This window comes from Carassius auratus, chromosome 31, assembly GCF_003368295.1.
Source record: "Carassius auratus strain Wakin chromosome 31, ASM336829v1, whole genome shotgun sequence".
NCBI classification, from domain to species: Eukaryota; Metazoa; Chordata; class Actinopteri; order Cypriniformes; family Cyprinidae; genus Carassius; species Carassius auratus.
Window position 1 is genome coordinate 10,162,319 of NC_039273.1, and position 22,465 is coordinate 10,184,783.

The 22,465-nt window shown below is 40.4% G+C and overlaps 1 protein-coding gene across 1 annotated transcript in view; it reads left to right on the forward strand.

The window, feature by feature from the left end:
- Nucleotides 1-22,465, forward strand: part of mast2 (microtubule associated serine/threonine kinase 2) — a 126,914-nt gene that overhangs the window by 21,901 nt on the left and 82,548 nt on the right. The window contains exons 2-3 of the mRNA XM_026213529.1: nucleotides 5,935-6,082; nucleotides 6,406-6,551. Coding sequence (XP_026069314.1) covers nucleotides 5,935-6,082; nucleotides 6,406-6,551 — 294 coding nt within the window. The remainder of the gene's footprint in view (nucleotides 1-5,934; nucleotides 6,083-6,405; nucleotides 6,552-22,465) is intronic.

The window sequence follows — 22,465 nt, forward strand, 5'->3', positions numbered from 1 at the left end:
ATGTGCGTGCTTTCACACACAAGCTGTAAAGATCCCATAACGACACGTGACATCAGCGCGTGACATGTAATGTACCAGTTAGTGCTGCAACTACAAAAATACGTCGACGTGCGTGAAATACATCGACGCGTCACACTGTTTACATCTCGTAATGATAAAGTAAAAAATAAAGTAAATCTGTGTTGGCGCGGGTTTCGAACACGCGTGAGGGGCCGTTCACATATCACGCCTAAAGCACTCGGTCAGTTGCGCCCCTGCAATGTCTGAAGTGATGTGACATTCAGCCAAGTATGGTGAACCATACTCAGAATTCGTGCTCTGCATTTAACCCATCCGAAGTGCACACACACAGAGCAGTGAACACACACACACACTGTGAACACACACCCGGAGCAGTGGGCAGCTATTTATGCTGCGGCGCTGCCGTTACTAAGCAACCATAATGTGCTATCTCCATGAAGACGTGGAAATTTCAGCAAAGGTTAAATGGATTTGCAACACTAAAAATTTATTTAAAAATGGCATTCCATATACAGCTATGATCAGCAGTTCCTTTATCTTAGCTGAGCTTTCATCATTGTTATGGGAAAGGATGAAACTGATTGGTTAATTCTTGTCACATGACTCGCGGTGCGCTTGCGGCATTCTGAAAAGTTGAGATGTTTTTAACTCAATGCAGTGCCTGTTTTCGCATGCGCGTCGCGACCGCGTCCTTTCCATTATGAGTGCTATGTGATATGTGAACGGCCCCTTAAAAGACACCGCGCCACGAGACAACAATCACAGACCACCGAGGGACCCAGAATCAGCTCCAGATCTCTGGAAACCATGCTAAACCATAGCAGAACCCTGACTACATTTTATGGTTTGTGATGCTAAAGAACATTTCATGACGTCTCAGACAACTGTACATTTGTGGCTACTGTGGTTTAATTATAAGTGCTATAGTAAACTCATATTTACCATAGTAAAATAATTTTCTTTGCCTCTTTATTTTTGTATACTGTAAAAACTTCAACCACATTGGTTGAAAATTAATAAAGGTTGAAATATTATATTAAAAGTTGTACTTATATTTTTTTGTAAAGTTATCCAAAGGATTCATTAGCTAATCAAAAAAAGAACATTAGATTAATTATTTATTGTAATAAAATAATCATTAGAGTAGTCGATTAAGCGAAAAAATAATCGTTAGTTTCAGCTCTAGTACGAATCGAAAACGTTAGGCACGTTATACTTTCACTGAAGCAAGCGAACGATCTCGGCGCCAGCGTGGAAAGTGAGGAACTAACTGATCTCTGCACACATTTTTTCATTGCGAACGTTGACCCTCTTTCAAACAGCCGGTAAAAGAGTTGCGCGATAACGCGACACGGCATTAGATCTGGCTTTTGTTCAAACAGCGCTCGTCCCGGGTTGAACCCGGCAATAATACTAGGTCCCCGACCCATGTTTAATGCCGCAATCAATCCCGGGACGTGACTGCTTTCACACAGAAGGCGACCCGGCAATGTTCCGGCAATATGCCGGGTGCGACGTGTGAAATGGTCTTTAGAGATCTAATTTTAAGCAGATCCAATTTCTTGCTTCTGATTGAGTTGCTCTAGTGATAATGTTGCCTGCATTGCGTCGCTCTGTCTGTGGGTTAGCTCAGGGTAATCTACGAACCAACAGAAGCATGGCCACATTACACTTGGACCCTGAAGTGAAGTCTTCACTGCTCTATAATCCCAGCTACTCCAGGGCAAAGGCTGGTGGTGTCATGGCATTTGAGTGTTACATCACAGGAACTAACAGATTAGTTATGGTACTAGGTTTGCGGTTGACTTGTTTGGTTGTGTTTTGTTTCCTCATCAGGCTTGGGAGCTAAGAAATGACTCACTCTCCTGCTCTCACTGTCAAAATCAACCGTTCAGTCAGCAGGAATTTAGCTCTGCATCTTTCACAGTGATAACATTTAAGTGAGAATGTTAAATGTTGCTTTCTGCAATAAACACTGTGTGCTACTGTGACACATTTTGTTACATATGCAACTCCCTCACTTTTTTCTTCTGTGGTTCTACAGTGCTGAGCACTGACCTTATGTGGTTGCACAGTGACAACTCTTATCCATCACATCCTGACCAAGGGCAGTCTATGTCTCTTCTCTTTTACACACAGTCACATTTCAGACTTTTGTCTGCATGTGCATGGCTGTAGTGGTGGTATTGATATAAGCTACTTGTTGGTCTCACAAAATAAGTATCCATGAATTGCTGATATACTTCTGGCATTCTGATATGATTTCACAATGCTGTTTTTTCTTTTTCTAGCTGATCTTCTTATGTCATATCCTCCCTTGTGTGAATCATTCAGTTAAACATTTTGTAAATAAGATCAAACCCAATCAGCCGTCTCCAGTGATTAGCCAATGCATTTCCCTGGTCTCTTATCAGTGATCAGTGAGCTTTCTTCACTGAGCTGACATAAGTCAGTCTGATTGGGGAGGCCTCTGGAAAAACATCTGGGGAAGTGAAATTAACCCTGCTACAAGTGTGCAACGTGAGCGGAGTATAAACGTACAGCATTCACTGGAGAGTCATTAAGGCCTCGAGATTCTGAGGTAATGAGATAACTGTGTAGCTTTCCCTTTCATGCTCTGTCAAAGCACGACTGACCAAACCAAGTGAACAGCAATGTATTGGAGTGCAAACAGAGCTATTTAAAGGGACTGTTCACCCCCAAAATTCTAATTGTATTAATTTACTCATCTTTATATTGTTGCAGAACCGTGTTCATTTTACAACACAAAAGGAAACATTTTGATGAAATTGTTTAATGTCTATATAGTTGTTTTTTTTAAGTTTATTTAATTTGGTTATTTTAGTACTGTAGCAAATTATTTCACAGAATAACAGAAGAAAGTCATATGTTTTTTGAACAACACAAGTGTGAAATAAACAATGACAGAACAGAATTAAAAATGTTGTGCGAATTTTACCTTTTAAGTACACTTTCTGCTTCATTGTTTAACCATGCAGAAACATGCTTTGAGGTACAGCTGCCATTATTTCACATTTTTCCATTCTTTCCAAACATAGTAATGATCCATTGACCAAAGTACTGCTAGCTTGTGCCATCTAAAACAGAGCTGATGTTAAAGTCTTACTGCAGTGCATATCCTGAGGCAGATGAGTGTCCCTCCCAGACTTGTTTCTCACGTGTGTTCACCTGTGTCCCTGATCCTCAGCTGATTAGCCCTGGGACTCCACACTCACGTCATGGTCACCCAGCCTCTCCCGATGACATTCTCTCAGGCAGGACTTAACGGCTGCATCTTCAAGCCTGTCATTGATGGAGTGTGCACTTGCTCACCTGGACTATAGCAGGCTGGAGAAAATGTATGGTGTTGGCTGTAAATTTAGCTGAACTTTAGGAGCTGAGAGCATATGATAGATGTAGCAATCTTAAGAATAGCGTGTGTGGTATTTGGTGCCAATGACCTGTCTCAACCGGTCTATAAATTAAAAACAACGAAAAAGCAATCATCAAGTATGCGCAAGGTAAGCGATGCAAAGGAAAGCTGTTTTTTTTTGTCAAGTAAAAAATGCGTAACTTAATGTACTTAATGTACTGTTGTAGCTTATATTGTAAAATATATTTTATTCCTGTAATGGCAAAAATTTCAGCAGCCATTTCTTCATTCTAAAATGTCACATAATTCAGAAATCATTCTAAAATGCTGATATTATACTCAAGAAAAAATTATTATTTTCAGTGGTGAAAACTGTTGTGTAGCAATTTTTTTTGTTGCAATTGCATGCCGTATTTTTATATGAAAATAAACAAGCTGAAAACACTAACTAAAAAAATTTCTGTAGTATTAAGCCTCAAATGTCAACTATACTTTGGATTGGTTTCTTCTTTAAATCATAAAAAAGTAAAAATATGAATGGTATTATAGTGTAATACTAAAACTAAAATGAAAGCAATGGCAAAACCCATTATTACAGATAATGTAGAAAAAAAGCATCTTAAAGCTGCAGTAGGTAACTTTTGTAAAAATATATTTTTTACATATTTGTTAAACCTGTCATTATGTCCTGACAGTAGAATATGAGACAGATAATATGTGAATAAAATCAAGCTCCTCTGGCTCCTCCCAGTGGTCCTATTGCCATTTGCAGAAACTCCATCGCTCCCGGTAAAAAACAACCAATCAGAGCTGCGGTCCGTAACTTTGTTTGTGTTCAAAATGTAGAAAAATGTATATAATAAGCAAGTACACCATGAATCCATTTTCCAAACCGTGTTTTTGGCTTGTCCTGAATCACTAGGGTGCACCTATAATAAGTGTTTATATTCGGACTATTTTAGATTGCTTCGGGGGTACCGCGGTGGAGTCACCCAGTACCTTTGTGATTCTTCATAGACATAAACAGAGAGAAGTAGTTCCGGCTACGATGTTCTTCTGCAAGTCGCAAGCAGTTCTGTTTATTAACCGTTAGAGGGTCAAAAGTTACCTACCGCAGCAACGAGAATACTCTTTGTATGCAAATAAAACAAATTCCTTTAGGGCAATGTTCTTATTTTCTTCTGTCTCCAGTGGTCACTGGTAGGATTGCATTTGGTTTGTTTGTGTGAGCTAGTTGCAGAACTGACGTATGTTTGCTTTTGAGGCGTCGCGGTGTGGTTTTATGAGCTCTGCCTGTTTGATATACACAGTCCTTCCAGATGTTTTTGGAATTTCGTGACATTACAGAGAGGATGTGACCAGTGCAGAGATCCTGCCAGATTTCCATGGCAATGTCTGTTTCCCATCCTGACGAAGAACACAGGGAGTATGAATGAATCTGCAGGCGTCTTAAAAGAAATCTGTTTGGCTCTATTTTTCTTACTACTAAAATTTGATTGTGCTGTTTTCCTGTCGACACAATTTTTGTGTTGACTACAGCTTCACATTTCTGTTGTCTTTTTGTGACTTGTTAATGTACTGATGTTAAAATACAGGCCAACAGAAAAACTCATGCAGGTGTCTTGGCTAGGTATGAGAATTTATAGACACCTCATGATTTTTTTTTTCTTGTAACATTTTTTCTTATTGATTGTTCTGCTGTGCAAAGGCAAAACGTTGATATATATATATATATATATATTATTATTATTTTGCCTTCGAAAATAAAACGCATTTAGTCTTTCCATTTTTGAATTAGAATATTACGTAGACCTTTGCATTAAGCTTAATTATGCATAAATGTGTAGAATACCCATAGATTTAATAAACTTAGTAACATTCACACCTGGATGGCTCTTCTTCACAAGATGCAGATTTGTCCAACTCAAGTGGATAAGCAATCTAGTCATGTGCTTCTAATCCAATGAATTCTGAATTTATGAGTGTCAGAATTGCTGAAGAATTGCAATGAATAGAATATGTCCCCCAGCTCAAGTGTTAGCAGAAAGTCAACATTTTCAGATTAGTTTTTTTGCAGTGTTACTCTGTGTGATGCAATGCCACAGTGTGGGAGTGTTATAACTATACTGCATATCAGTGTCTTATTCAATTCACCGAATTCATATATTCCAAGTTTCAGTAGTACCGTATTTTCCGGACTATAAGTTGCACTTTTTTTCATAGTTTGGCTGATCCTGCGACTTATAGTCAAGTGCGACTTATTTATCAAAATTAATTTGACATTAACCGAGAGAAATGAACCAAGAGAAAACATTACCGTCTACAGCCGGGAGAGGGTGCTCTATGCTGCTCAGTTCTCCTGTAGTCTACACTAAGCAGCATATAGCGCCCTCTTGCGGCTGTAGACAGTAATGTTTTCTCTTGGTTCTCGGGTCTAAATAAATGCGACTTCTACTCAGGTGCGACTTATGTATGTTATATGGTATTTGTTAATGAAAAAAACCCAAAAAAAAAAACCCCTCCTAATCTCTGTGTTACAGCGAGAGCTGCCGGCGCCGCCTTCCCTGCTGTTCAGGAAGCTGAGTAACCCTGACCTGTCTCCTGCCGCAGGAAAAACCAAACTGCAGCGGCAGCTCAGTCAGGATGACACCAGAGCCCGACGCAGCAGTATGGCTGGAATCCTCACCGGTGAGACATCACAAATTTGTATGCCTCACTCCGTTCGCTTTTAAAAGAAGTTTGTGTTAATCCTGATGATCATGTTATGCAACATGATTTGAGAATGTTTTGAGAGCACCATTTGCTTCAATGGAAGCCAGAATATCTGATAATTTTTTTTTATGTAATAAATTTGCTTTTATTTAATAAGCGATCTACACAGACTGCAGAAATTGGTTTTCATTATATTAAAGCTGTCAGAGAGAAGATTTGGTTTTGACCACAGAATACAGACATGTATACAAACAAGAAAAGACTATGTCCTAATGCTGTGTTTCCTTGGTGTGCTGCAGGAAAGCAGCTTCTGCCTCTGTCCAGCAGCATGCATGGTGGAGTGAGTCAGCTGGCCGGGCAGCAGCATGCAGGAGAACCCAATAACTTGGTCCGCATGAGGAGTCAATCCTTTGGCCAGTCTGCCCCCTCTCTCACTGCGGGACTGGTGAGTGCACGTGCACCACACATGCGCATGAAACCTCTCTATCTGTTTCCATCCAACACAAGCCGATGGATGCAAAATTACCCAAAATGCAAGTGAAAATCTGACAAATGCAATTAAAAGTGATATTTATAAGGAACTGCAACATAATGCTTGGTGTAAATCTGTTTTTTTTTTGTTTTTTTTTTACTCCAGATCTCTGTGATGCATGTGGTAAAAATTAGTACATTAGTACCCATGTGGCAAACAACAAAAACTTCTAAATGTTAACTAAAACAACATAAAATATATATAAATAAATAATTAAATAACAAATTTGCCCAGGAAGCATTTCTTATTAACATTTAGTATAACTAACATAAAAATGAATAAAAGCTATACAGACATTTAAAAACACAACAACAACAACAATTACTAAAATGTTTAATTAAAAGGAAAACAGAAAATATAAAATGAAAACGAATTCAAACTATTAATAAAAACTACAAAATTGTGTCCGTTATAACTACTAAAATTACCTTTGTGGCAAATGGTTAAAATTTAAGGACTGAATTTTAAATAAATGCCACTGATGCAACTTAAAATGAATGAATAGGATACATTGAGTGATGAGTTTATTTTGTTGTGCACTCTTAAGCCTAGTGCCATAGCTACATCTGCTGTCCATGTGTAGTACTGCAGCATTGAAAGTGGCAAAAAATAGTAAAGGGGATTTTGGTTATGTTTGATTGGCAAACTTCCATGCCTGTACCATGAAGCTAGATTAGCTGGCTAGCCAGGTAAGTTTCAGGTTAGTTTGCACCAATCCTGGGTTTTAGGTACCACATAAGTGGCTTGGCTTTTAGCGGCATTCATTGTCGTAGTAATTTACACTCCATGGCTAATCTGCTCCGGGGCAGCTTATGTTCTGGGTTAGAGATCTCAAACTGAATTTGGACCAATCAGATGTGAGAAAAGTTACTCATGTCTGACACAAAGTCACTCCTCTAGTTTATCTTGCTCTAAATTAAAGGTCACTAATGCAAAAATCAAATGAAAATTATATAATAAAATGATATTAATGATAATTACCTTTTACACACAAGCAATTTTAGTTTTATAGTTATTATAAATCGTTTATTTAAAAAATTAATGTATACAGATTGTGTAATATAAATAAGCTGTAGTGTTAAAAGATTGCACTATTTAACCTTACATGTTCGAGTCTCTATCACTATATATTATTATTACTATATATACTATATATTTTCAAATGTATAAACTCACTTTAATGTATAAATGTATAATGTATAAACTCACAAGTTTCACTTGTGACTGTACTGATAGAGCAAGATAATTTATTTTATTTGTCCTCCTTCATTTTTCATATGACATTTAAATTTGTCATATTCTTCAATCTTTTAACCTTTAGCAAAACCTTTATCCTTTAGTTTTGAATCTCGCTGGGTTTCTCGCGAGAAGTAAATCAAACTTGCTTTTGTGTTGCAAGGCTTTGTGATTGGCTGTTCACCAGTGATGTCACACATTCATGTGCACACGTTCCACAAACTCAGGATCAAAGCCCGAGTTGACAAAGAAAGTTGATGAACCGCATCATGGTACCAACAAAGCTGGATTGGAGAGGTTTGGTTTTGTCAACTCAAAACTAATCCTGTAACTCTGAATTTGTTCAGCTCCCATCATGGTACAGGCCCCAGGTCTCCCTCCTGAAACCAAAACGGAAGTAACTAAAACTGCAATTCATCGACTGGCCACTTGAGGCTGGCTCCAAAAGGGAGTCAGTCCCATAGACTACCCATGTTATAATGGCCAATATTATATAGCTATTTTTGCTCCTCATGACAGCTGTGAGGGGGGTGATTTTTTTATTTATTTATTTTTTAAAACTCATCTGTATAAATTATATTAAGCCTTAAAGTTCTGCATAATTAAGGGCGTGGTCACTTGAGTGACAGGTGGATCACCACTGCTATCAACATCGTCGAGCTGGGTGCACATGGTTTCAGCAACCAGCTTCTGCCTCTTTGCCCATTTTCGATAATCCAATTAATTTTTTGGATGTAGTCTTTTGTGGCATACTGTACCTTTTTAATGACTGTATAATAAGATTACTAGATAGAGATGGACTGTTAGTGCTAATCAGGATGAGAATTGTTCTGTAAACCATAGTAAACAGGAGTAAAGCTTTCATGATTCCCTATACTGTGTTTGCTATTTTCAGATCCCTAAGTCCACTACTGTCTGATAAATGGCTAGTCATGGAGTGTTTGAGTGGATTTCCTCTACGCTGTTTAGAAAAAGCCTTGTACATAATTTTCAGTTGGGATTCTCATGGTTGTTTCTAACCATGAGGTGGCAGCATTACCCACATCTTGTACACACTGAGGCACCGAATGCACACCATGTCGAAGAAAACGGTCCAAATCTTGAATGGGTAAAGTGCTACACATGGGCTGTAATTATTTCAGCCCTTAGGTTTATGCATGAATAATGTACTCAGCACTGCAGTGTAGCACAGTGTTCTAATAAAGTAGTAATTAATATGCCAGTGCTTCAGCAGACTCTATTTAAAAGGCCTTGTCTGTTTAAAAGAGAAGCCATGAACACACTAATTGCTGCTTATTAGGCGTTATATGCCAGCAAACAGTAGCACGCTGATAATAAGATGTAATGGACCACAATTATTTACATTTGCAACTTGCAAGGCTTTCTGACAGGATTCAGGGTATTTTAAAGTTTGTTTTTGCTATTAAAATAAATGCATCTACATATCTCAACTGAAATGTAAAGGTCTGTTTATGGCGCATTGCCTTTGGATGACAAATTCCTTTGTGCATCAAGTAAGCAGCATCATAAATATGATATTCATCGTAATTTAGCACTATATCATGTTTTTAAAAGGAAATTATTCATTTTTATACGTGTGCAATCAAGATGACAAATCATTTTTCAAATACATTGCAATACTATACAAAGCAGCTTCTAGAAATATCACTGGTGAATATATAAACTGCTGAGCTGCTGCTGCTTCTTCTTTTTCTTTATTTACATAAATATTTTTCTTTCTGCTTCACTCTTTGTAGATACACATACTGGTTATTAGGAAATTGTGTTCTAGACATATTATGGTGAATGGATTTGACATTAGAAGTAAAGTAAAAAAAAAAAATCTTGAGACAGTCTGAAATCTTATTTCACAGTATAATTATTTATACTATTGTAACTGGATACATCGAAAATAGTTATTTTGGCTGAAATTTGAATTAAATGTTCTTGTGGTAAATAATTATATACAAAATCTTTTGGACACTCTTGGACATAATTTACAGATAAAAGGTACTTTTTTTTAATTTAATTTGGTTATTTTTTCTTTTTCTTTTTTTTGGAAATTGATCGATGCCAACTAAAAGATTCCATTACTCAAAACAAATGAAAAAGTCTGACAGCAAAAACAATTTCACATGTTGTTTCACATTATCACTTGTTTGGGACATGTCTTTATCCGCACTTTTTACATAATTCTGCCCACTGATATCAAAAATATCTAACGTAATATAAATCTTTGCTGGTCGACAATTCTCTGAGCCTGGCAAGTGTGCGGTTATACTTTCTTCTTATTCATAGGCATAATAATATGGCAAATGAGCCACTGTTGGTTCATCCTGTCGGGGTGATGTTCATAATCCTCAGGTCCGGGCTGTGAGGGCCAGGGGAGCCGCTTCTCTGCTGGTTGATTGTATGAGGTATGGGAGAGACATAGAAGAGGGATGGAGTGACCATGCAGGATAGGCAGATGGCAGATGGTGTTTACCTTCCAACTGCAGCCATGGAGCTGTGTTTGTGTGTTTTGTGTAAGCAAATATTTATTTATTTTTATTTTTTTTGGTGTGTGATATTTTTGTGATGGGAACACTTAACTGATTATGCAAAGTGATATATCTGATTGGTTTTCATAAGACTTATTGTTTTGCCAACAAGTTACCAACAAGAGGCAGATAAGGTGCTGAAAATGACATTATTCATTGAGTTAAGAGATTTGAAAACACACCATAAGTTTTTAACTTGTTACCTATATAAGTGATCAGACATGCATCTGGGACATGATCAGACATTACAAAAATTAGATTTTCATTGAAAGGAGGACCGGAGCCATTCGTAGGGACCAGATAGACACTTTTTTTAAGTTTTTATTTTATTTTGCAACAACATAGCAACATGTATAATTATATACACTATATATAATTGTGTAAGTTCTTATATTTTTATATTTCTTCTCATATTTTTAAGGGATATGATAGCAGGAAATATACACAGGTCACTGTTTCCTGTTCAGATCTTTTAATGGCATGCCTTAGGGAAAAAAAAGTTTTTTTGTTTTCATGTTCAGTCTAAATTGAGATGGCAGTGATGCTGGAGCAAGTCAACAGTGGCATTAACATACCATGATATTTGCATAAAATTTGCATATAGGCATGCAAGGTTGTTCTAGCACTGCAGGAAATATTGTTATTCATTCCTGTTTCTTTATTTGTGCCTCGTCGATATTCTTGTCTGATGTTCAGATATCATGTTAAAATAAACAGCTGGTCTGCCATGGAAATGTAAAACCGTATTTTATCAGCTAAAGACAGATCGGATAAAGAAGCAGTTGAAGTTCAGTTGAAGTTCCTTTTGCACAGAGGATACCAGACTTAAATTGTGCAGTGGTTGTATATCTTAAATGGTGATTTGTTTTCCCCTCCCAGGGAATCTGGTCTTTAGTGTGGTTAATGGAGCTTTTATAGGCAGTCGGAGGCCTGCGTAAGTAGCTGTGGCTCTCATGAGTACACAGTCAATCCTTTGTCACTTAAATCTTTTAATGGGAGAGTGAAATGTGATTCCATCCTTTAAAAATTAAGCTTGAGCCTATACCTCTTTCTTGATCGATTCATTTATGAAAAAATGTTACCTAGAGGCAATAGGCTTTAACCGAGACACAAAGAAGACCAAGAAAATTACAAGACCAGTATGATCGCTCATCTCCCATTATTGAGGTCACAAACAACTGAAGTGAGTGACTTTGTACAGGATTAAATATTCAAAAGGCAATTGTGAATAATTACTTGAAAGAGACGCTCCAACCAACTCAGGCAGCAGTAGAGGCTGCTGGGATCTCTCTTTTTTTATGCTGTTGGCTTTGTTTCTACAGTATTTACCCACTCTGCTTGTTTTCTTTATCTGGGTATGACAGTTGTTGTTGTTTTCTGCTATGTACATTCTGTTTCTATCTTCAGGCTTTTAATCTGACGTTCCTTGTGTTTGGCCCAAATCGTTTTCTTTTTTTTAAAAAACACTTTCAAATAGTTTTTTCCAAATAATTTTTCCAATTATTTATTCAACAAAATTTATGTAAAATAAATATACAATTATTAAAATATCATTCATCAAAAAACAAATCAAAAAAGCCTATATCCTTTGACCACTAATTCACACCGGTCGATTTCAGTATGAATCCGTAAAACATAAACAGAATCAAATTAGAAATTAGCTTTGTTCGCCAGGTATGCGCAAACATACGAGGAATTTGATGTTTTTTTTTAAGGTGCTCCTTAGTGTTATGCCACATTAACAAAATAGCAAAACAAAGTGATTTCAGTCATTTTGTATGTCAGTGCTACTCTAGAAAATCCAAAAGGAAAAATATAGAAACTGCACCGTTCCCATCATCCCTGTCACCACAGGGAGTGACTCGCTCTTTTACCTTAAGGTTACGCATTCACAGCCAGTGGAGAGAGAGAGAGAGAGAGAGAAACAGGAAGAGAAAACATACATCCTAAACACAGAGTTACTTTTCTTTTTACTGCCCTTGATTACTTCACCTGTCGAGCCACAGGACACATTCATAATTCATCTCTGAGAGTAGACTGACTGGATGTTCCTGGTCTCGCTCGGAGTCAGAAACTGAGGATAGTTGTACTTAACCTATATCCTGCAGAATGCATTTAGGCTAAAACAGGGTTGCAGCATGGCCTTCAAAGAGATGATACAGTCAAAAATCCCAAATGTGTGCTCTCAGTGTCTTATGTTAGAGCCTCACAAGAGCAAGTGTATCCTAAACTGGCACAATTTTAAGCATCATTTATTTACTGGGGGAAAAAAAAGCAATGCAGCATTTTCATTTCTAATTTTCTTGTTAAGACTTACTAGCATAGGTCTGAAACAGTTATGCAGATGTCAATTCATTGCAAGCACCAGTACATATTTTATCAGTTAATGCATTTCCTGGGAATCAAACCCATTGTGTCGCTAATGCCATGATGTACTTTAATTTTATCATGCCTATTGCTTTTATAAGAATACCACAGCTGCTGTAGTTCTTGTCCTTGGAGTTCTCGATTCAACTCTTTAAAGTAGAAATCCTTTTTGATGTAATAGACAATCTGATTTATTATTGACGTTTCATTTATGCTTCTTTCAAAAAGGATTTGTTAGGGATGCTCTGATCGATCGATTATGGTAATCATACTCCATCGGTGCTCTACTAAACTTGGCTGATCTGCCAATCCAACTGCAATGTGATGACGTCAATGCGTGAGGATGTAAAGGATGTGTGGGGGCGTAAATGATTTGGTGCTGCAATCTTGTCATCGTCGGTGTGGAATCTATCGGGGCTTGAATTTCAGCATGGGATTCTACTGATTCCCGCAAATATTTCAGCATGAAGGACGCTCGGGACAGATATTATTGAGACATATTGTATAATTTGCACGTGCTTTTGAGTCTTACATTTTTAAATATTCAGGTGCTCAATTCAGTAAATGCACACTCTCTGTGATGCAACTTTCTGTGAGCTCACAAACAAAGCATGCATGTCTTGACAAGTATTCATGTAAACAGTCGATTTATACTAAACATTGTCGGTATATAGTCTATTAAGTGAATGTAAACAGTTGTACACCTTGTCTAACAGATCCGTGCATGAGGTCTTAAAGAGACAGCAACCTAAATAAAGCTGTTGCTGTCTGTCATTAATAATTGTTTATACATTGAAGACAAACGTGTTATTTTAAAGTTAAACAGATTATTCAGTTTCTGTGGTATTTCTGTACCCGAATATTACTGTTATAGGCTTACCTACCTGAAAAAAGCACTATTAATTTTAGATGTATCTTTTTGTGCTTCATTTCTTAACTCCTCTTCTTTTTTACCCTACTTTCTCTGCTGTCATCACCACCTCTTGATGTATTTTTTCTTTCTAACATGTTCTTATCCTCATTTGTTAAAGCTGTGACCTTTTAAACATCACACAGGGTCTGGATTCAAACTTTAATTGGTCAGAATATGAATTCTTTAGCTGAAATGACCGCTTTGGACCTTGTAATTATGAATCAGTTCTGAATTCGCTGTAGGCATTAATATCCAAGCTTTCAAAAGCAAGCTTATATGTCTGTTGTGACCAGTAACATTATTTTGTTGAATTCATTTTAATGCATGTGATTGAGACTGTCTATACTGGCTGTTCCTTTCAAATTAGCTGATCCTAATTTAGTTAATTACCCAGGTCTCCACAGGACTTTTTGTCTATCTTCCTCCCCATGGTGAGATTCTGGTTGATATTCCAGATAGCAATTAAGATGCATATGAAAAATTAAATGCGTCTGCTTGAGATCAGTGCACGTTTGAAGCACAGAGTCAATAAACACAGCTCAACAATAATCTTGGCTTTCGGCAACTCATTTTCCAAAAAAAATTGTCTGACAAGGTTTTTTTGCTTTGTTTTTGCAAGCTCCCTTGTTCCTGTTTTGCTTATTCCCATGTCTGTTCCTCAAGGTATATGAACTTTAGAGCTAGAGGGCTTAAGTGAGACATATTCCTAAAGAAAACCCTTTCCTCTATGTGTTTCGAAGCAAAATAAGAGTACAAGAGACTTTCATGCTTTGTGCTGTGGATTTGCCTTCATATGTTCTGCAGGTGCCTTAATTAACAATATGGGGATTGAATTTGAGTGTTACTTACGATTGACAGGTACAAATAACAAGGCATAAAATTCAACCGTTGTTCAGTGTGAAATCTCAGTGGTATGTAATTTTTACACTTTTCATGAATTTCAAAAGGTGAGGAGTGTAATTGAGAAAAAAAAATACTTTTTACTTTTCCAGCTTAATACGCAGAGACAACTACCAGCCCTACTTGGCAACACTTGTTAAGTTTGTTTTTAATAATTATTACAAATGTATAAATAATTATTTATAAATGTATTAATTATATATTTATATACACACACACATTCATACACAACAACTGTTCAAAAGTTTGGGATCAGTAAGAATTTAGACTAGCTTGAATTGGATAACTAGAGACAGTAAGGATGAAATGCATTACTACAAAAGTTTAGTAAAAAAATTATATTCATCAAAGGATCAGTTTTCACAAAAATATTAAGCAGCACTGTTCTCGGCATTGATGATAAGGATTCTTGAGCATACAATCAGCATATAAGAATGATTTCTGAAAGGTCATGTGACACTGAAGACTGGCGTAATTTTCAAGTAGAAAAAGTTACTTTAAATTGTGATTATTTCACAATATTACAGGTTTTACTGAATTTTGGAATCAAATAAATGCAGACTTGGTAAGCATAAGAGATTTCTTTCAAAAACATAAAAAAAAATGTTGTGCAATTATATATTATGCAATCCCACACCAGCCTAAATATCATACACTCTTTATATCTCTTCTCTGACAAAGTGTTGGGTCTGGGGTATCTTATTTTGTCAGTTTTAAAATTTGTTTGAGATGGAAATAGCTGTTGTTTCTCTCAAGAGTCTTAACAAGTGCTATGAGACAGTCTGTCATAGAATATTCTTCCCCTCTCTCTAGTGTTGTTGTCATACATTTCTCATTGTTTTTGCCCATATTACAGCCTTGTTACTTTGAATTCATGCATTTAGAGTATGAGGCTCAATTAGCATGTGGTTCAATTAAAATGAGTGTTGTATAAAGTGTTATGTGCTCTAATAGCATATTTGATATGGTTTTTGTGAGAGCTTGATTTAAAATGCATTAGCTTGCTGCTCAAGGAGTCTGTTTAATCGCTGTCGGTGGACTATATTTCTGCCTCAAGGCAAGCATCGACGTCTGTTTTAGCTCACCTGCTGATCTCACAACCCATCTGTTCAAGGATCTGTCTATTTACTACATGCACAATGCTTCATACTGTGTACTTGTGATAAAGGGCATGACTATATGGTTTGTGTGTCTGCTTTCGAATTAAGCGGCTGTCTTGTAAATATGTATAAATCTATTAGCATTTGTTAAACAGGCTCTTTGCCTTAGAGGTGGTTTCACTGCACAAAGGAGATGATGTTGGTAGATGATTGTCTGTGCCTAAGGCTTTAGCTTGACTTGGTTGTGTTAACCTTTGACTGGGTGAATGATATCGCTGTATATGTATGAATCCACTGCCATTTCTGTTCATCTGCATCTTTGTTGTGTCGTAGGCAAGGTTTACCGCAGTGTTAATTTCGTTGACGAAGACTATGACGAAAAATATTCGTCAACTAACCTTTTTCAAGGACGAAAACTAAATAAAAACTAAATAAAAAGTCAGATATGATGACGAAAAACGTGCCGAAATATAACTGACACTTTAGTCAACGAATAAAAATGAGACGAAAATATATGGTAGGGACGAATGGAGAAGAGATCCAATCAGAGCGAATCTTTGAGGCCGGGTAGGTTGATCTATGCAGAAGCAGCCGAGCCATTTTAAAAAGCCGCGGCAAATGCAAGCGCCACAGCTAAACAAACACAGCAGCAGTTACACAGAAAAGAGAACAAAGATGAGTTTGCAGAAATTCGCACAGTTTCGAGGACGTTTTCATAACAGTTTAGTTGTTTACACAGGGAACTACACTGCGTCCTTTTGAAATGCCATTGCAAGCCAAATTTTTATGGGGTCGTAAATGTATCACTGATTATTTTTGTACCTACTTATGTGTAATGCTATGTTTTAATATGAGCATTTATTAAAACAGAAATGTGTATTTTAAGAATACGTTTTATAACGTGCTCCGAGCATTCAACACATCAAGTTGGCTTCAGCCCCGCGATGCAGGAAAGCTGAACTGAGCAGCTGGTTACTTGTGCAACACTGAACCGAGCTCTCCTTCAGGACGTTTGCGTCCTCCTGCACCTGAACGAACAAATAGAAATCGCATTTTAAATAAACATAAGAAAAAGAGCGAAAAGTGAAAGAGCTTAATTCAGCAGCGTGGTGTTCTGGTGTTCAGGGAGCAAGCAGAGACGCGTCTCAAGGTCTTCTTGCTTTTGTACCGACAACAAATACATACTAAATATGTCAAAATACCCGTCTTGGAAAGTGTGTAAGAAAAAGTCCGTAGTTATGTCTTCAGTGAAAGTAAAGAGTTGGAAAGAAATCGGATGCGTATCTTTATGATGGATGCATTTGTCTCTTAAAGTGACCGCGCCTAATTTACTAGCTCTGCTGTCAGTGTCTTTAATGTATGAAAATGAAAGTAAATCAATCACTGCTCTTGATTTAATTACTTTGTAGTTTTAACAAGAATTTATCCAAAGTCAATCCAAAAATCAGATAGAATAGATTATATTGTTTTACTAGTGACTAAAAAATACAAAAAAATAAAAATAAATGTATTAGGGACCTGAGCATGTTTTGCTTAAGTGTTTCTTTCTTTAATTGCTAATGCAACCTTTTCACACCACAGACTGAACCAAATTAAGCATTGCATCAGACATTATCAAGATGAATTTGTTGTTCTGACACCGTTTAACCCCGAGTTATTGTCATATTTTATTACCAATTTCTAAACTACAGCAAATAAACTGTGATATTGTAAGAAACGTTGAAGGTGTCTGAATACATTTTGGTTTGATTGTGTATTTTATTTTACAGTGAAGACTATGCAGTGCTATTTTAAATGAACAAAAACAAACTTAAAAAATCTAAACTTTGTGTAAATAGAACAAATAAAGAAATAGAATGAACATACAATACAAATATAATGTAGGTGGTTGTCTATTTCAATAATACTGTACTTCATCTTGAAAGAATGTCATATGCATTGCATATCATTCAGGACGAATGCATATCTTTTTCAGAGAGCATGTATATTTTTCATTGAGAGCAGGCCTTATGTTTATTTTATGAATACCATTCCATAACAGACTGATGGAAACATTTAGTCAAGTCAACTAAGTTGACTTTGTTCTACAAAAAAAAAAACTAGACTAAGACTAAAAGACTTAAGACTAGACTAAGACTAAAACGTACTCGGTTACTAACGTAACCTCGGTTCCCTGAAATACGGGAACGAGTACTGCGTCGAAGACGCATATGGGAAAAACCCCCTTTTTCTCCTGAACTGAAGCCTTATTCAATCACGCAGTGAAACTGCACAGCCATTGGATCGTGCAGTGCTATTAAAACAAACCAATGGCTTGGCAGCGGTGCTGCACGAACCTATGGCAGCGAAGCCCGCCAAAGCCCGCCAATATGGGCGGGGAATCTGGCTATATATTGGCCGCTTCGCCACAGGAATTCAGGTTACTTCGACTGAAGCGACGACTGAGTTGTGCAGCCTTTTTAGCATGGCAAGGAACGCAGTACTCGTTCCCGTATTTCAGGGAACCGAGGTTACGTTAGTAACTGAGTACGTTCCCTTTCAATACTTCACTCGTACTGCGTCGAAGACGCATATGGGAACCCAGTTCAATCACGCCATGCTAAGAAGGGAGGACGACCAACGCAATCAAACTTGATTTGTTAAACCAAGATATGATAATAGCAACTAGGGGCAGAATAAGCTCAATGAGGTTACGTCTGGCCTAGCCTGATCATCCCGTGTTCGTATCGCCTCAGTAGCCAAGGGACCGAGTGCATACGAGTAGAGTTTGAGCCTTGGGCAAGAATGGCCAAGAGCATGCAAATGAGGAACAAGAAGGTGACCTTCACACAGAAAGTACCCTAGCATGAAGCGCTGGGACGTCTAGATTGTAAAATCTAGCAAATGTGGACGGCGAGCTCCAGCCAGCCGCCTCACAAATTTCTGCGATAGTCACACCATTAGACCATGCCCAAGACGAAGACACTGCTCTCGTCGAATGGGCTCTTACTCCAATTGGGCTTTGCAGGCCCAAAGAAGAGTAGGCTAGCTGGATTGCATCCACAATCCACCTTGAAAGTCTTTGCTTAGAGACCGGTAACCCTCTGGTGCAGTTTCCAAAGCATATGAAGAGCTGTTCTGATCGTCTTATTGGTGCAGAACGCTCTATGTAGACTTTTAGAGCCCTCACTGGGCAAAGTAGATTCAGCCCTGGATCCTCCTCTGTGTTTTGTAACGCAGAGAGGGTGACCACTTGTGCTCTAAAAGGTGTGGAGAGCACCTTTGGCACATAGCCATGCCTCGGTTTCAGGACGACCCTCGAGTCGTTAGGCCCGAATTCTAGGCAATTAGGGCTCATCGAAAGTGCTTGCAAATCACCCACACGCTTAACAGACGCTAGTGCCAATAGCAGAGCGGTCTTTAGCGACAGGGCTTTAAGGCCTATGGACTGTAGCGGTTCAAAGGGGGCCCACTTCAGGGCTCTCAGCACCGTGGGCAGGTCCCAAGAAGGGACGGTGGGAGGGCAAGGCGGATGAAGCCGTCTGGCACCTCTCATAAATCGGACGACTAAGTCGTTTCTGCCCACCGACTGGCCTGCTATAAGGGCGTGTGATGCCGCTATAGTTGCTACATAGACCTTGAGCGTGGAGGGGGATCGTCCCTTCTCCAAGAGCTCTTGCAAAAATGACAGTATCACTGATACGTCACAAGAGGTCGGGCTCTCACCATGGTCTGAACACCATGTGGAGAACACAGACCATTTGGAGGCATAGAGGCGTCGTGTAGACGGAGCTCTAGCCTGTGAAATTGTGTCTAGCACACGCTCAGGGAGTCCCGCGGGCTCCCGTCGAGCGACCAAATGTGCAGAGACCACTTCTCTGGGTGTGGATGCCAAATCGTCCCGTCCGCCTGAGAAAGGAGGTCCCGTCTCAGGGGAACGGGCCATGGGGCTGCAGTCAGCATCTGCGACAGGTCGGCTATCCAGTGCTGATTTTCCCAGAATGGGGCTACAAGCAGAACCCTGCATCTCTGGTCCCTGACCCGCCTGATTACTTGGGGAATCAGAGGGACCGGAGGAAAAGCATAAAGAAGACGGTTGGGCCAGTCCTGGGACAACGCGTCCTTGATCTTGGAAAAATATATTGGGCAATGAGAGTTGTCTTTTGAGGCAAAGAGGTCTATTTCCGCTCTGCCAAAGACCTCCCATATCTTCTGAACCGTCTGCGGGTGGAGTCTCCACTCTTCTGAGGAGACTCCGCTTCTTGACAGCATATCCGCGCCCTTGTTCAGCTTGCCCGGAAGATGCACTGCTCTCAGGGACCCCAAATTGTTTTGGGTCCATTCCAGCAGTCGCGACGTCAGTCTGAAGAGACGCGTCGACGACAGCCCACCTTGGTGATTTATATAAGAGACCACCGTCATGCTGTCCGATCTGACCAGCACGTGGTGGCTCTTTAGGTCTGACAGGAAGCTCTGGCAGGCTCGTTGAACTGCAATCATCTCGAGGCAGTTGATGTGGAGCCTGCTCTCCTCTTTCGACCATTGGCCGAAAGCGGGTTTCCCTTCGCACAGCGCGCCCCAACCCTTGTTGGACGCGTCTGTGGAGATCACTTTCCTTCTGCAAACCATACCAAGTGGAGCACCCCGTTCCATCCATTGCATGTCCCTCCAAGGGGTCAGGGCCGAAATACAGTCCTGACTCACCTTGATATTCAAGCGTCCGTGACGCCATGCATGAGGTGGAACACGTGGTTTCAGCCAATATTGGAGGGGGCGCATACGAAGCAGCCCGAGCTCCAGCACCGGCGATGCCGCCGCCATAAGACCCAGCAGCTTCTGGAATGTCTTTAGGGGTCGAGAAGCACCTATTTTGAAAGAGGCCGCAAGTCGCTGTAGAGCCGCAGCGCGCTCCTTCACCATTGTTGCCCTCATCGTCACTGAGTCTAACACTGTTCCCAGAAACGATATCCGCCGGCTGGGGGACAGTGAGCTCTTGACAAAGTTCACCCTGAGCCCCAGGCATTCCAGATGGCTGAGGAGCACAGTTCTGTAACCCAATGCCTCCCCCTCTGACTGAGCTAGAACTAGCCAGTCGTCGAGGTAATTGAGAATGCGGATGCCCTTCTGCCTGAGAGGGGAGAGAGCCGCATCCATGCACTTTGTGAACGTGCGAGGCGCCAGAGACAGCCCAAAGGGGAGGACCTTGTATTGGTAAGCCACGCCCTCGAAGGCAAATCTCAAAAACGGCCTGTGACGGGGGGCTATCTGGATGTGAAAGTAAGCGTCTTTCAGATCCAGCGAAAAGAACCAATCCCCTGAGCGTATTTGCGAGAGGATTTGTTTCAATGTGATCATTCTGAAGCGCCGTCTCATGAGGGCACGGTTCAGATGTCTTAAATCGAGGATGGGGCGCAGCCCACCATCCTTCTTGGGAACCAGGAAGTAACGGCTGTAAAATCCTGAGTCGCGGTGTGCTGGGGGAACGATTTCTATAGCTCCCTTCACCAGCAGATTTTTCACTTCGGCACGAAGAACGTGAGCGTTCTCGTTGTGCACTGAAGTGGTGACCACCCCGTGAAAGCGTGGTGGCCGTCGTGCGAACTGAAGGGAATAGCCGTGTTTTATTACTCCCATGACCCAATCTGATACCCCGGGAATGGCTTGCCATTGTGAGGCCCGGATGGACAGAGGTTGTATTAACTCGAGTGATTGACCGCCGTGGGGGGACATAGCACTCGTTAGTGTTGTGTGAGGAAAACTGCTCTTTTTGTGAAGGAGTGTGTTTTTTATTTTTTGCACTATAACAGCGCTTTGCTGTCTGGGCGCTAACAAGGGCCCATTGTTTGCAGCAGGAACAACTTCGTCGACATCTGTAGATGGACGGCAGAACACACGGGGCAGTTTGGGGGGTGGTCCGGCTGTGGCGAGACTTAGCCCCCTCCTCTTTCTTTCCTGTTGATCAGGATGACGGCGGCGGCGCAGGGTCCAGCACTATCTTGGGCCGGGGTCCCATGCGCTTGGGATACTGGTACCGTCTGGTGGCCGAGCGAGAACGGTGTCGAGGCTCGGGTTTCACCGGCTGGGCTGCGGTGGTAGCAGCTGGCGCTTGCTTAGGAGGCTGACGAATCGGCACCTGTTTGGGGCGACTGGTAGCAGATGAAGCGCGCTTCGGCAGGAAGTGTCGCATTGCCTGGGACGACTTCTGCGCCTCTGTGAAACGCTCGGCGAATCCCTCTATCGCCGGGCCAAAGAGGCCGCTGGGGGAGATCGGTGCGTCTAGGAACTGGGCTCTGTCAGCATCCTTGATCTCCGTAAGGTTGAGCCATAAGTGGCGCTCCAAGACGACCAGGTTAGCCATCGAGCGCCCAATGGCCTGGGCGGTGCTCTTGGTAGCACGCAGCGCCAAGTCTGTTGCACTTCTCAGCTCCCTGAGCGTGGCGACATCTGGGCCAGACTCGTCGGTGGCGGCGAGAAGTTTGGCCTGGAAGACTTGAAGCACCGCCATAGAGTGGAGCGCCGCGGCTGCTTGCCCTGCCGATGAGTAGGCACGCCCGGCGAGCGCCGACGTCGTACGGCAGGGTTTGGACGGATGGTTGGCCTTGGCTTTCCATCCAATAGCTGCTGGCGGGCAGAGATGCACGGCCACAGACTCGTCCAGCGGCGGCAGCCGTTCGTATCCTCTTTCATCAGCGCCGTCAATTGAGGTGAGGGCGGATGAAGATGAAGTACGCAGGCGCGCTGAGTAGGGGGCGCGCCACGATTTAGTGAGCTCGTCGTGGACCTCCGGGAAGA